At 38.8% G+C, this 15422-nt stretch overlaps 1 protein-coding gene across 1 annotated transcript; it reads left to right on the top strand.

Moving 5' to 3' along the window:
* Positions 1-4854: 4854 nt before the first annotated feature.
* Positions 4855-15291, top strand: LOC108896656 (neuropilin and tolloid-like protein 1). The gene is made up of 10 exons (XM_018695878.2): positions 4855-4882; positions 5183-5248; positions 5351-5485; positions 5584-5832; positions 9590-9631; positions 9903-10030; positions 10706-10934; positions 11882-11995; positions 12105-12249; positions 13429-15291. Exons 1-10 carry the CDS (start codon positions 4855-4857, stop codon positions 13964-13966), a joined length of 1674 nt encoding a protein of 557 aa, XP_018551394.1. The 3' UTR covers positions 13967-15291.
* Positions 15292-15422: the final 131 nt, after the last annotated feature.

Genomic DNA, 15422 nt, shown 5'->3' with positions numbered 1-15422 from the left:
AAAACAATGCAAATAAAAGCAAAAAAAAAAAAAAAAAAGAACATGAATGAACCATGTATACAAGAAGTCACAGCATAAGCCATTCATACTGGCTGTTCAGGCTGACATGGAGGAAATACATGAGTGAACTACTACTACTACTACCAATAATGATAATACTGATAATAATAATAATGATATTGGATACTGTATATTACACAGTGGGGTCATTTAGATGTTAGGGCATGACCTGCAAAATAGATGGCTCACTGCAACCAGGAAACTCTGAGTCCACTAAATTACAGAAGATGGTTTTTCTGTCCCAGTAATCGTAAACTAATGTTTGATGTTTTTGAATCTCTTCTTTTGTCTGTCAAACAGTAAGAACATGAATCTAGGGAATGTTTTACATTTTTGCTTTAAAAAATGACTTAAAAAGGAATAGATCAGTAAATTTTCAGAATAGTTGGTGATTACTTTTCTTTTTAATTAATTCATCAACTGTATGATTCAGTGCTAATTCTCTCTCTCTTACATCATTCTTAATTTATACATTATGGTTGATAGTGGTAAGATTGGTAATAATAATAATTTTAGGGCAGCCTGATATGCAGACAGCCTCCAGTTTTCATCACTTCACACGCTTTGCAGTATTTGTTCTCTTTTACAGGCATGTGCTGCCCCCTCTTGGATACAGCAGAAGTTTTCAATCCAAATCAATCTTAGCCTCAAGTAAGCTATCAATGCACCAGTGATGGATGCACTTAAACAGACATTTAGAGAGTGAGAACAACAACTTTATCAAAGTGATAACAAGAACGTCTCCTATTGCTATCCCAATACAATGCACTAACTACCATTAAAATACATAGTTATGGTTTACTGGAGGCTGGGAAACTGCTGGCATATAGAATTACAAGCAATTAACCAAGCAAGAGGTAATGTGGTAATAACTGAGATCTAGATATGCTGGTAAAATGATTTATTTAGCTGTTCCCCTCAGATTTCAGTCTTGAAATCTCAGGTTACAGTGTTATATTTACCAAACAGACATGAGAGTGGTATCAAACTTCAAAGAAGCAAAGAAGCATATTTCCCAAAATGCTGAATTCTTTTGAGTATTTGTGGTGTTGCTGTTTTACAGTAGTTTAACCTAAAATAGTCTAGTTAATACAAACTCAACTACAGGTGGATTAAGAACTGGGAGTGCATGCACGTCTTATCTGTCTGCTGGGAATCACTGTTAGGTAAGCATTATTGACTACAACAGGGATGTGCAAACATAAAGTGGCTGAATTATCTTGAACTGCTGCCCCTTTGCTCTTTCACTCAGACAGTGAAAGTCTGGTCAAAAAGCAACAACATTAACATGCAAAGGAAACTGAAATAATGAAAATCTAATAACAACACAATTTACTCCAAGAATGTTGATCTCTCCTTATACCCACTGCTAGGTTTTGTTCCTTCTTGGTTGCAAAGTGGTTGTGAGCAGACCAGTGATGGTCTGCCTTGGCCTGACTTCAAAAACCTTTAAAATACTTAAAATCCCAGAATTTTTGCTGGATGTTGAATAATGCAGACAACCATGGAAAAAAAGAACTAAGGCACACTGTCTTCTCATGGAAAGATGGAGACGGAGAGCCTTAGTTCTTTTTTGTTTTTTTCATGGTTGTCTGCATTATTCAATATTCAGCAAGAATTCTGGGATTTCGCTGTTTGTGTTTCTACTTGCCTCACTAAAGAGCACCTGTGGAATCAGCGGAGCCATGCAGCGCTCCCTTCCTCCTTCCTCCTTCCACCTTTAAAATACTTATCAGAATTTCACTGTGCATAAATGCATGCATGTTTTGGGTTTTTGTTTATCCATACAAAAATGTTTAATTTTGTCTTTAATTCATTGTGAAATGGTTGTGGACAGATGTCCTAAAGTGATGTGCTCTCCTCATAGAACAGAAAAAAAAATCTGCTAGATGTTTGACTTCCCTCACCAGCAAGTTCTGATTCTTTGTCTGTGTTTTTTGTACCAGACAGGTAGTGTACTGTGGGTTTTTGGAGCTTCACAAGATGTTGCAAAATATGCACTGTTCTTATACTGTAAACATTGTTGTTTATGTTTCATGTACTTCCAAAGAAGGAAAATATATGTATTTCAGCTTTTACTAATGTATAATTGAAGACTTTTATTAAGTTCTTTGCAGACTTAATATATTGGTGAAATACCAAAAGTCGCCAGTAGGTGGAAGCGGCACATTGGGCAGCTGACAGGAGCCTTTATTTTTTGCAGTTGTGGTGGGAAGTTCAAGAGCTTTTTGTCACTCGGTGCATACCAGGTCTAGACCTACAAATGTATGTATGTATCTGTATTGAAATATTTTGAGTATCTTGAGTGTCGATGTTGTGTACCTTTCAGGTCACAAATATGCAGTGTAAATCAAATAATTTAATTACTGTGATAATTGTGTTGATGCTATTTATGAACTTTTACAATAAAAAAAACAAATTCTTATAACTAGCATGTATGTTAATGGTATCACATCAGTTAAATAAATATTTGAATTAAAATGCAAAACAGCCTAACAGGCACTAAGTCTGCAGGCAGCAGGAATACAGCTGGTTGTAAAGGAACAGGTTGTAATTATCTCTCGTTTTTTTTTTTCATTACACAAATATAAGTGGCACTTTTCATGTGTACAACTGTGTGTAACATTAGGAATATATTCCTGGAGGGACTATCTGAGACTGTCTGAAAATGTGTGCATTCCTGTAAGGTCACAGTGACTTTGACCTTTGGCATTTGACCAACAAAATTCTGATCAGTTTATTTTTGAGTTCGAATGAGCGTTTGGGCAAAATTTGAAGAAATTCCCTTAAGGCATTACTGAGATATCGCGTTCATGAGAATGGGCGGGGTTGGGGTAGTGGCCCTGTCCCTGGTGGTGCTGTTTGACATTCTTGCCAGACAGGGCAAAGGAAGAGTTTGTGTCAGAGTCAGGGCCCATACCGGGTTTGTTTGTTAAAGATAGGGTTCTACCCACCGCAAGTCTACACATTAAGCAAGTATGTGAAGCTGGTAACCCACATTCAGAATAAAGCAGCTGGTTGTGCCTTACAGTGCTCCTACAGAACTAATACTGATAAAATGTATATAGCCTCAATTTCTCAGTTTAGCTGCACAACATAGTATGCAATGAGTCAGATGGATGTTGCACTTTAGAATGACCCCTTCTGGAGCATGGTTACCTGAGAGCAGTAGTTTGAATTTTGAATTCTATCTTTGGTAAAGGCTGTATGTGTAGGTAGACACTGTGTACCCAAAACATTTTTACCATATTCTATGTAAAATGAATCAGGATATGTTTCTTGTTTTCTTTTTTATAAAAATTTGCAGTGTCAAATATTTAGCATTTTCATTTATTAAAGTCAATACTATATATTTCATGTTCACAAAGCAAGAAACCAGCAGTTGCACATGTGCACCTCACTAACTCCACCAAACAATCTTTCAGGTGTGTGCACTCATGTTTATGACCAATAAAGTATATACATTCATGTGTGTGTGTTTAACCATTTGATCTTTGTTACTATATGCAAAGCTATTACACTTTGTATACCAAATGTATAATGTAGCCTAATAACCAGCACAAAATGTTTGTTTAAAGTTTACACATTATATCCCCAGCCTGAAATGGCACTGTAGCAGCATGAACCGGTTCAAGTAAAAGAATGTCCTGAAGTATCTAACAAGCTTCAGAGCCAGATATTCTCTCAGGAGCTGATGGAGACTGAAACAAAGCCAGACTTATGTTTGACAGATGGACAAACACAAAACTCCAACATGTCTGTTGGATATGTAAATAGGCAACTATTTAATATTTTATAGACATTTTTGCTCCTTAATGGCCAAAAATCCCTAATCTTTAAGATTACTGAAGTATTAGCACCAGAGGTTTTACTATGTAATTTAAGAGTAACCAGTTCTACTCATACTATTCATGCTTCTTGATGTGTTTTGATGTTGTGGGTGGTCCTTGTGGAGTTGGGTAGTTTGACAGTGTAACAAAGTATCCAAGCTTTTATTTCAAATTTACTGAATCTGAAGTAGATTTTCATAATGGTCTCTTAACCCAGGATCACTCTAATACTAGATGTTATCATCATCATCATGTAACATGTGTTTATGTATTTCTTCTTTCTCCACTAAGCTCTACTGTCTGCTGAGATTTTTTTTACTTTTTCGTACTTAAACGTATATTTTGCTGATAGTTTTATGTTGACATGAATAACATACTGAATGCAGGTCTTGCCAAGTATGCAAATAATCTGGAGCTCAACCAATGTGCATGCAAGTAGAGAAGAGTCTTGATTTACTTTAAAAGATTTTACAAAAAAATAGAAAATTAATCAAATAAATCGGTTTCAAATTATTCGGTTTTATACAGTTGCAGCTGCAACAATGGTGCTGAATGTTATACTCCCTGGAGGGCGAAGTTATGCACACATTCTTTGAATGAACACACACACACACACTTCCAATCAGGACTGTTGTCAGTTGCTTCGGCCCATTTCTGCAGCAGGCGCAGCTTTGTCAATGATCGTATATCTTGTGAGAGGATTAATACAACCTAAAGGTGGAGCAAAAATTGTGAAGGTTCGTGGTGGACGGAGAGTAATCCTCTGAGCTCTGTGGGAGACAGAGAGAGGGATGGACATGTCGAACTCTTTACTCTCGGATTTGGCGCATTTTATGAGGAACTGATGGGCTGAACTACACATTTACCCCCATGATGGGACGTGGAAAAATTGACGGGACCATTCAGTCAAAGATAATTTAATGGCCATATCTGAGACAGAGCTGCACATCCTGAGGAAACAGAAATGGTGCGCAAACTTCTGCTGCCCATCGGTAAGTTTCCAACTGTAAACACGTTTCATAACCTACTTAGGCATCTGTGTTGAAAATCATATACGCAAATATTGTGCCCTTAAGAAAGAATTAGTATCAGCTGTGGGTTTACAATCATAGTTTCTGGGTGTGTAAAGGATGTGCTTTTCTTTTCTGGTGTAAATAGCTGTTCAAAAAAAATATTACTTCATTAAAAAAAATATATAGGCACATTATCAGCCTACAGACAAATCTGACTAATTCCAATAAATAAATAAATAAATAAATAAATCATACTCTTCTCTTCTCTTCTCTTCGCAGCTTTAGCAGCAAGCCTCATCTCACCTCAGCTGTCTGGTGCCACAGCTACCAAAACAAAAGCTCAAGGTATCACATCACATCTCACACTACTGTTCATTCCCCACCATCAGGATTTGGGTATTTTGTGGTACAGTTCCTAAAGAAGAAGACCTTTCTGCCTTTTTCCAGTGAAGAACAACTCAGGTGTGACCCCAGCTGGCAAGTGTGGGACCTGGGTGAAGGAGCCTGATGGAGGATATTTCACCTCACCCAACTATCCTGAGAAATACCCACCTGAGAGGGAATGTGTCTACATTATAGAGGGTGAGGCTTTTTCTTTTTTAGCCTCCTACTCACTTTCCCTCCTGCTTTGCCTCGTCTGCTGTTACGTCACCTGTTTTCACACTTTCTTCCTCTTTCAGCCTCTCCCCGACAGTGCATTGACTTATTTTTTGATGAGAAGTATTCCATCGAGCCGTCCTGGGAGTGTAAATTCGACCACATCGAGGTCCGTGATGGGCCTTTTGGTTTTTCACCCATCATTGGTCGCTACTGTGGGCAGGAAAGTCCTGCATATGTCCGCTCCAGTGGGAGGTATCTGTACATCAAGTTTGTGGCTGACGGTGAACTGGAGGCCATCGGTTTCTCTGCCCGGTATAACTTCACACAAGGTGAGTGATTACAAAGCCCTATAGAATTAGCTAAGTTTTGTGTCTTTCTGCTAATTTTTTGGTTTAATCTCAACCTTGTTCCTAGCAGCAGCAGCAGACTGTTTTTGTTGAGTAAACCCGCTGTACATTACCTGCCCTGCACCAAACAGCAATCGAAGTTAGCTACTGGCTAGAGAACACGGTGGAGCATTTAGCAGACAAGGAGGCAGATATTTCCCTCAGGGGTTGGTGGAAACAAAAACAGCTGAAGTGAGAGAAAATATTGGACTTAATCACCGTTGCCTGCAGCCCTTTTCAGATTACTGTTTGTACTATTCCTCCCTGCAGAATTTAAAATGGATCCACAGAACAAATTCCAGAAAATCCATCCGTGTCCAGGTCTGGTTAAATAGACCTGTTTTAGTTTACAATATCACTGTAAATGAAGCTCTGCTAACTCTGTGATAAACACACTTCGTTAACTTCTTGGTTCAAAGGGGGAAAGCTTTTAATGTGATGTAGCAACACCAGTAAAGGTTCGGTCTACTTGCACTACCAGTACCTTAACCATTATGGCTGAAAGCAGTCAGTAAATAGTAAAATGATGCTGATGCTGGAGGTGAAATGAAACTCCAAACTGCAGACATTTGGGTAGAAGCTACAAAACTACTGAGAGCTGAACACAGAGAGATTACAAGCAACACAGATTAGCTGTGATGACATGGTTGAGGGAAGCAGATGTCACAGATTGTCTGCTACCTAGCAGCAGTGTACACAGCAATCTGGTGCTGTGAGGTTGTAGTGGAAACACATGTCATCTTGGCTGGGCACAGGTTGGTTAAAGTGGTCCAACCCTGGCTAAAAACCCTCATAGTTTAGGGAAAATATATAAGAATGTGCCACAGGTAACAGTAAAGAGGAACTTACCACAGCTACTTCTATGTTTCATATATGAACATCTGAAATCCATTCTAAGTTGTCGGGTTCATGGTTTATGATTTAGTCTGTGCGCCTGTATTTCAGCTGTCTCACGACATATGTAAATGACATCTTACAAATTTATATTCACACTGTGGATATAATGTACTCTCACTGATGTGAACAGTTTTATTAAAACTGAATATTGTGTCCTTAAAGGAACTAAACTGCATCAGTTTAAGTTTGGTGTATCTAATTAACTAGCAATTGACAACATATCATAGGAAGGTCTTCATAGTGGTTTGTTGCAGTTTAGCTAATTGAATAAATGAGGATGCAAGGGTAACTTGTGGCAGTCAAAGACAGCGGTCTCATGTTAAAGTATGTTTCGTTGAGTCGGCAATCTACATTGACCTTCTATATATATAAAACAACATCACATAAACATATTGTCAGGAGCATAGTCTCCCTAAAGAGTTTGTTTTGGGAATAAAAGTGGAAATTACTGACAGTAAGATAATTTGTTCTCATGATTTTGCATTTCTTATATTATTGTTCTTATACCAGCTGCTGCTCTGTGTGGCAGGGGGTGATGTTTAGGGTATTACTACATCTCTAAGCCTTCAACTCCTTTCCCTGGCACTCTCTCCTAATCCACTACCCTGTTGTGGGTTTGACATTGTTGGCTACTACTAAATGCGAAAAACTGGCTATGTCTTTTACAGCAGTCTCTTCCTTTCTGTCTTTGGTCCTATTTTAACTGCTCAAATAGTCACATTAAAACACACATTTTGCTTCCACAGTGGACACTTGTATTTCCAGTGCCACAATGTTATATGCACTAAGATCATTTCAACAGAGAAAGCCTGTGGTCGTTCATTTGCATTAAGGATGTGGTACAGTGTAGAGAATATGCTGTAATTGTGCATGTGATGTCAAAAAATTGCATATTGTAACTTTAATAATGGTCTGGTAGCATGCTGCTGAGAATGTACTCTCATTTCCATTTGTAGTGCAGGCACACCAGCTGCAGCTGACAAGGGAAGAGGAGGGAAGCAGTTCTTCCAACACATGCATATGCACACATGCACAAAGACACACACAGACACACACACGCACACACACACATGAGCACTTGTTTCCTCAGTCACACACACAAGAGTTAATGAAAGCTTGTCTTCAGGGGAATTCAGCTTGTCAACGCTGAGCCGCAGTAGCAGCTTAAGGGAGTCCAAGGCAGAGGCTTTATTAACAGCAGATTTTATAGGCCACCTACACTGACGAGTGGCAAAGATTAATCTGCATCCCTCTGTCCATCAATCCATCCTGCCATCATTTTTTCATTCTTTCTTTCTTTCTTTCTTCTCTCTTATGATTGAGACTGTGTATGTTATGTTTTTATTTCTCAAGGGACTGTTCCAGTATTTGTTTCTACACCCCTGTGAGTCCATCCCACACACACACTAGTTTTTAAGTTGCTGTAGGGCTGAAGTTGTTTGTCCGTGCATGTCAGGGATATTTTTTCAGAAAATATTGTACACAACTTGTGTATTATTTCATGAAAATGTACCGTTCAATCAGCTTACCTTACAGTGTTAACAACTTACTGTGCATGCTTAAGCAATCACATTTCTCTATGGGAACGCATTGTTATAATACAGACACACACACACACACACACACACACACACACACACAGAGGATGAATGTGAATAATCTGTCCCAAGCCTGAGGCAGAAACGGGTAAGGAACATGAGAGGATTAATAAGAGTCCTTGTTGATTTGACCCTCAGTTGAGTCCATCACCTGCTCTTCTTACATCACACCTACTGACCAATGTGTCACATCACCAGTTATAAAAAGATTTAAAGATTTAAGAGAAATGATGATGATGATGAACTTTATTTAAAAGGTCCTCATGCTCCATTCCATTTTGCACCCCTTAAAACACACTTATCCTCTTCAAGGTTAAGTGTTGTTTTTATATGTTGTAAAATTTGGTATTTCATTGATTTTCATTGAATTGTGGATTTTTCCCATACTAAATATCAAACTGGGTGCTTCAAGAGAATTTTGAAAACAAAAAAAAGATGTGACATTTTTATCACTAGGCTGTCATCGCTGGTGGAGCCTAATCTGTCCTGAACTAAGCTGGTATATCAGGATTTATAATCTACCTAGCAAGTAGATTCATCAGTACAAAGGTTTAGAACACAATATCTCTTCCCTGTCTGAAGCCAAGTGTGTGTGTGTTCGTGTTTTTCTTTTTTGATGAAGGGCATCAGGGTTTCAGGAGAGTTTTAATGAGGGCAGAGGAAATGTGCTGGTACATAGATTACATAAGCCTTGGCCAGCTGTGTTTTTATGTTGTTTTGCAATATGTCTTTAAATATTGTTATTTGTGGTAGTTATTTGTTCTTGTACTGAACCCAGGAATCTAAGGTCAGAGATTTTGGTTTAATCTCCCTTTTTTAAATAAAATTTATTGTAGTGAATATGACATCAGTAGACAGTAGAGTATGTATACGCTGGACATATTTTCAATACTTAGATTTGTAAGTATGCTCAATATATTTTGAACATATAAGATATACCGATGTTAGAAATATGATTACATCACTGATTCATTCTGCATGAACATGCATCAATTTCAGGTAGAAAACTGATAGATGGATAACATCAACATCAACAATGTGATATGCATGCTGTTCACCCTACTGTATTTGAAGAGAACAAATTGAAATTGTTCCATTGTGGGACCTGTAGTCCATTTTGAAATGTGGCCCCTCATTGTGGAAAAACTTGAGTAAATGTAAGAGTAGATTTATTTGCCTCTAACAACATTACACTCTACTTTTAGACCCTGAGTTCAAAGACCTTGGGGCACTGCCAGCTCTGCCAGGTGAGTATTCCACTTAATAATACAATACAACATAATATTGAACCTGCTGCAGTGAGTGTAACAAAGCATCAAGCACTTCAGCAGCTTTGATTAAAGTTAGCTACTGCTAACTGTGAAAAACACATTAATACAGTTTCCCTAAATGGAATCTATTAAAATAGATTTTTTGTGTTTGAATCCTTATTTTTGCGTAAGGAGCGATAATGACTATGGTCAGAAATTTTACAGTCTCAAAACTAGTATAACTGTAACATAAAAATGTTCTCCACAGTTTGTGAGTTTGAGCTGAGCGGTCCAGAAGGCTTCGTAGAGTCGACACAGATATCCAGGGAGGGCCAGGCAAAGCAGACTGAGGCTGTGGACTGTAGGTGGTACATCAAGGCTCCACCAAGAGCTAAGGTCTGGACATGTCAAACAGTTTTTGTTATTGTTGTGTGTGGGGGTTGGTGGTGTTGTAATTGTTTGTCAGTTGCAGCTGGCACAGGTCTACTTGTTGATACAAATGAATTTGAGTTTCAGGTGGTTGGACCAAAACTAACTGTGGCATCCAAGCACTTCCAAACATATCTGTTTTCAAGGAACTCAGTCAAACATATAAACACCATTATGTCCCTCTCACTACAACACTTAACTAAAACTGCCTTAAACACTTTGGCTTAAACTTTTCTAACACATGAGAGTATAAAAACATACGATCATTAGGGTAATACAACATAACATGTATGTATTTTATTTTACAAATTAATCTTGTTACTCTCATTTTATTATAGAAAATTCATACTTTCCAGTCAAGGAATTTCCCTGTTTCATAATATTTAAGATTACCCACTCAGCTTTGCAGCTGCTACTAGCTGTCATTTGTACATCATAGGTAACCCAGCCTTCAAACAGGCATTGCAAATGTTGGTTAAAATGATAAAGCATTAGCATGGGTCATTAAGCTAATATATATAACATAACAATGATAATTATGGTAAAACCATTAGAAGAAAAAATTCCATAGTAAGAAGGACGAACCAGGATGAGTAAATGCCATCTACACCTGCAGCTTTACTTGATTTAACTCCCCCACAGATCTACATGCGTTTTCTGGAGTATGAGATGCACAACTCAAATGAGTGCAAGCGTAACTTTGTTGCCATCTATGATGGCAGCAGTTCAGTTGAGCACCTGAAGAATAAGTTCTGCTCCACGGTGGCCAACGATGTCATGCTGGTGTCCTCTGTGGGCGTGGTGAGGCTGTGGGCAGACGAGGGGAGCAGGAAGAGCAAGTTCAGGATCCTCTTCACGACCTTCCATGAACGTGAGTGAATCCCTTGGATGCTCCTGTTGCATTTATCTGAGTCACAGCGAGGTCTCCTTAACGGGTGTGCCTCACCTATCGTTGATGGATGGAGGTCACAAAAAATAGTAGCACCTCCACAGGTAGAAAGACATTTTGATAAGGTCTCTCTAACAGCTACCACACAAAAATTTTACCATCTTGAATAAAGTTTGTGTTAATCCAAATCAAGAACTATGGGGTTCACTAGGCATGGCTTCTGATGCATTGGCTAATGCTCAATTTAAGATAAACTCTTAAACCAAAGCAAAGGATGAATGACTGGTTGTCAACAGCACTGTGTTGAAAGATTATGATGTTTATCAGATTATGCCTGGTTCATATTACTGTATTAGTTTTGCCTTTATTAACTCAAAAGAAGTCCAAGCTCAAAACATTAGAGTCATAGTTGAAGGCCAATCATATCAATTCAATTTTTCTTTAAAGCTGTCCTGAATATTTATGAGAATTTCTATATAAACAAATAAAGAATGGAATTAAATGACTATCAAATGTCAAACTCATAGTCACAAACCTACTGAGAATTATCCTCTGATTTTATGCAGTTGTTTTAGTTTCCACTGTTTCCACTGTTCCACTCTTATCAACCTCTTCAGCCACATTAGGAGCTCTGTAAAAGCAAAAAATAGCTCTTATAAACCCATTAAATGCTACCTGACCAGTACCAAATGATGCTAAAAGGAGACATGACTTCAAATTAATGCTAACCCTGTGTCTGCTGGATATGTATAGGCATTTCCCCCCATAACAAGGTTATAAGGTGATGTGTCAGAGGAATAGAATGAAAGAGCAATTGGAGACACCAAAATACCTGCTCAGAAATGTCTGTCTTTTTTCACACGGTTGTTTGGATTTATTTTCAATGTGTTCATACAACATCTATATGACTCTTTCCTTTTGTTTTACAGCTCCATGTGAAGGAGATACTTTCTTTTGCCATAGCAACATGTGCATCAACCACACTCTGGTCTGCAATGGCATCCAAAACTGTGTTTATCCCTGGGATGAAAATCACTGCAAAGGTACCCTGACACACAGGCTGAGAAACTCACCTCCAGCTATGTAATGTATTTGCAATACACAGCTGTGGCTGAACCTTAAGTCATTTTTTCTATGTATCTCCTTAACTAGAGAAGAGGAAAGCCAGCATCCTGGACACGCTGGATAACACCAACCTCACCATCATTGGAATAACCTGTGGCCTGGTTGTTATCTTGCTCATCATCTCTGTCATCATCCAGATCAAACAGCCTCGCAAGAAATACATCATCCGCAGGTGAGAACTTCACTTCACAATTCAACATCATTTCTTATGAGTAAAACACCTAAAGTGCTACACAATGTCTCAATCACCTGCAGGTAAACAGTTCATCTTGATGCCATTTCCTGTTAATGTAAGGAGGAAAACTTTGTCATGAATAAATGGTGTGGGTCATAACTCTTTAAGGTTGGGTTTTTGATAAGTTCTTAAGTGTGACAAAAAGTTTTCTAGCAGGATAAAGGATAAAGCAAAATACTTGAAATACTTGCTCTGACTTAGTTACAGTTATAACAGGTTAGATCTGATAAACCCATTGTATACCATCATCAAACAGCAGGCACAGTTAGCAACTACCTGGTGAACACAGTGGAGCATTTTGCAGTGGAATAGTCACGTTTTTCTCTCAGAAGATGGTGGAGATCCACTTAGATCTACCGGGAGACTCAATATTGGACTCTGAAAACACTACTCCAAATGAATGCTAATGTTGCTTCATGTCTGTTGGATGTGTAAATAGGCAGCTAACAAATTCACCATAACAACTTTATAATGTATTAATATGACAGTGTTGCATAACCTGTTCTACTGGCCACAAGCAGCAGGAAAGTATTAAAGCAGCTCTAAAGCAGCATTAAAGCAGATATTTACTGTGCTAAAATCTTATTTTACAAGTGCTCAACCTTCTGATGCCGGTGTACCTAGTTTATCTGTAGGTAAATGCAACATGGCTAAAGCAGAGTGACAAACTGGTTTGTTAAGGGATTGGAAAGGATTCTGTTTCAATGAACAAATGCTCTTGAAACATAATCCTCATAATACCCATAACTAAATTTGTCAAATTATAAATTCAGAATTTTTTGATTTCAGTAACGAAATTCTAATTTGTTCATGGATAAGAGCATGAGTCGCAGACCAGTGGTTTCATACCGCACAATAATAACAAGGCACATGAAATACTTTATGAGAATATTATGTTGTTGCCTTTGTTGTGACTTGCAGTCATAGTCTTTATTCATATATGTGAGGATATGTACGTGTCAGTGTGCAGTTACATACATTCATAATTCAAATGGGGTGTAGAGGCAGTTGGAGAAATGCTATCAGCTTTTTCTTGTGCTTTTCTGAACATTTACCGCACCTGTATCATATGTGCTGGCATGTGTGTGCACTCTTCTTTCCTCTACTTATCCTCAGAGATGACTTTGACCCTGCCCTCCTCCACCCTGGTTTTGAACCTCCTCACTATGAGCTCTGTACTCTGCGCCGTGCCCCATCTGGTGACCTGACTGATGCCGCCCTTGCCGAAGACTTTGAAAAGTTCCACAAGCTCCGCCGCTCCTCAAGCAAATGCATTCGTGACCACCACTGTGGCTCTCAGCAGGGGAGCGTGCATGGCAGTGTCCATGGCAGCCGCAGCAACCTAAGCATGAGGGATGCCACCATTGCCGCCGACGGGGGGGCTCTTGTGCCCCCGCTGCCACCAGTGATGGTGAGCCAACAGTCACCGCGCCTCTCCCACCACACTACCCCGACAGGTCGACGGAGCATCCTGGTGATGAAGCATAGCTACTCTCAGGACGGGGCAGAGAGGTACAGGGCAGAGGAGGAGGATGATTTAATGATGGATGATGGGCCCACCACCAGCCACCACCACATGCACCATCATCAGATCCACCATGGCACATCAGGGCTGGATCACACTGTCCACCGTACACTGTCTAATGACTTCTAATGTAAGGCGACATGGAAATAAAGAAATGGTCAGATAATCAAGACCCAATGGAACTGCACTCAAATTGATGAAGTGGATGTATATGAGGGATAATGGTGAATTGATGAAATAGTAGCAGAGATAATCACCTTAATTCATTATCTGTAGAGGTTAAAAACCTTGACTTATAGAACCCTTTTAAATTAGATTTCACTTTAATTTAATCAAACTGGGTGTTGATCTTTACAGCTTTCACTAGTGTTTCTTGGGTTCATATATTTCAGATTAAATGGAATTATTACTGGGTGGCACTGCAGTGCAGTGGTTAGCACTGTCCCCTCACAGCAAGAAGGTTCTGGGTTTGAATCCACCTTTGGTTGGGATCATTTCTGTGTGGAGTTTGAATGTTCTTACTGTGTTCTCCTCTGGGTACTCCCACAATCCATAGACATGTGGAAGTTAGGTAAATTGGGGATTCTGAATTACCTGTCGGTGTGAATGTGAGTGTGAGCCCTCATTACACTGTGTGAACTAAGGTTAAAGTGGACTGGAGCTTGTTAAACACACCCCAGTAATCTTAATCAAAATACCCCCCAGCCAAAGAATTTAGGTGCAACCATTACACATATTAAATACTACACTGCTATGATCTTGTGACTCTGCGTGGGAGTGGCACTGAAGTAAACTGTCATATTTGACAGGAATGGATCAAAGTCAGATTTATATGCACACACTTAGATATTTCCCAGCCATTCCAATGCATCATAGTTTTTTTTCCCCCCATTTTCTATTCCTTGTTTTGCCTGAAGTTTCAACTCTGGGGTAGAGTATCTTTATAACTGCATCATATTTAAAATAATTTTGTAAATGAATGATGAGCTACAGTGTTTCCTATATGTTTTGGATATGGTTATTATATGATATTATCTACTTTTTACATGTATAATTCACTAAAATACCTTTCCATACGTTTTTTGAATTGAGCACTGGTCCAGAGTCAAATGGGAAAATACTGAGCCAGAAGCACAGCGTAATGGAGACATTTTAGTCAACACACAAAGAAAATGTGTCATGCAAAATACTGTTCACCCACTGGACATGGAAACAGTCAGCCTGAATCTTATGGAATTGTGGAGGAAATTAGACTTACTTATATTTTCTGTTGCGTTGTTAATGGTTGTATTGTTTAACAATTTGTTTTTGCTTGTTTGGAGGTGTTTGCTGATGTTTATTTATGTGTTACACTTTCTCGATGTTTGGCCTGTCCTGCTTTTACTGGCTGCTCTATTTCTGTTCATTATATGGCTGTCTCTATTTATTTATTTCATTAAATATTTTTCCTTTTCCTTTTGTCTGCATGTCATTTAATGCCTGCGTGTGCGTACTTATTTGCACTTCGTTTTCCATTATTTTATTTACTTACGTTGTCAGGTACCGACCATGGAAAGAAGGAAGCGCGGAACCATTGTCAACTAAC

Source organism: Lates calcarifer, linkage group LG4 (assembly GCF_001640805.2).
Source record: "Lates calcarifer isolate ASB-BC8 linkage group LG4, TLL_Latcal_v3, whole genome shotgun sequence".
Taxonomy (NCBI): domain Eukaryota; kingdom Metazoa; phylum Chordata; class Actinopteri; family Centropomidae; genus Lates; species Lates calcarifer.
Note: the sequence above shows the minus strand (reverse complement) of the source record. Positions and strands in the feature narration are given on the sequence as shown.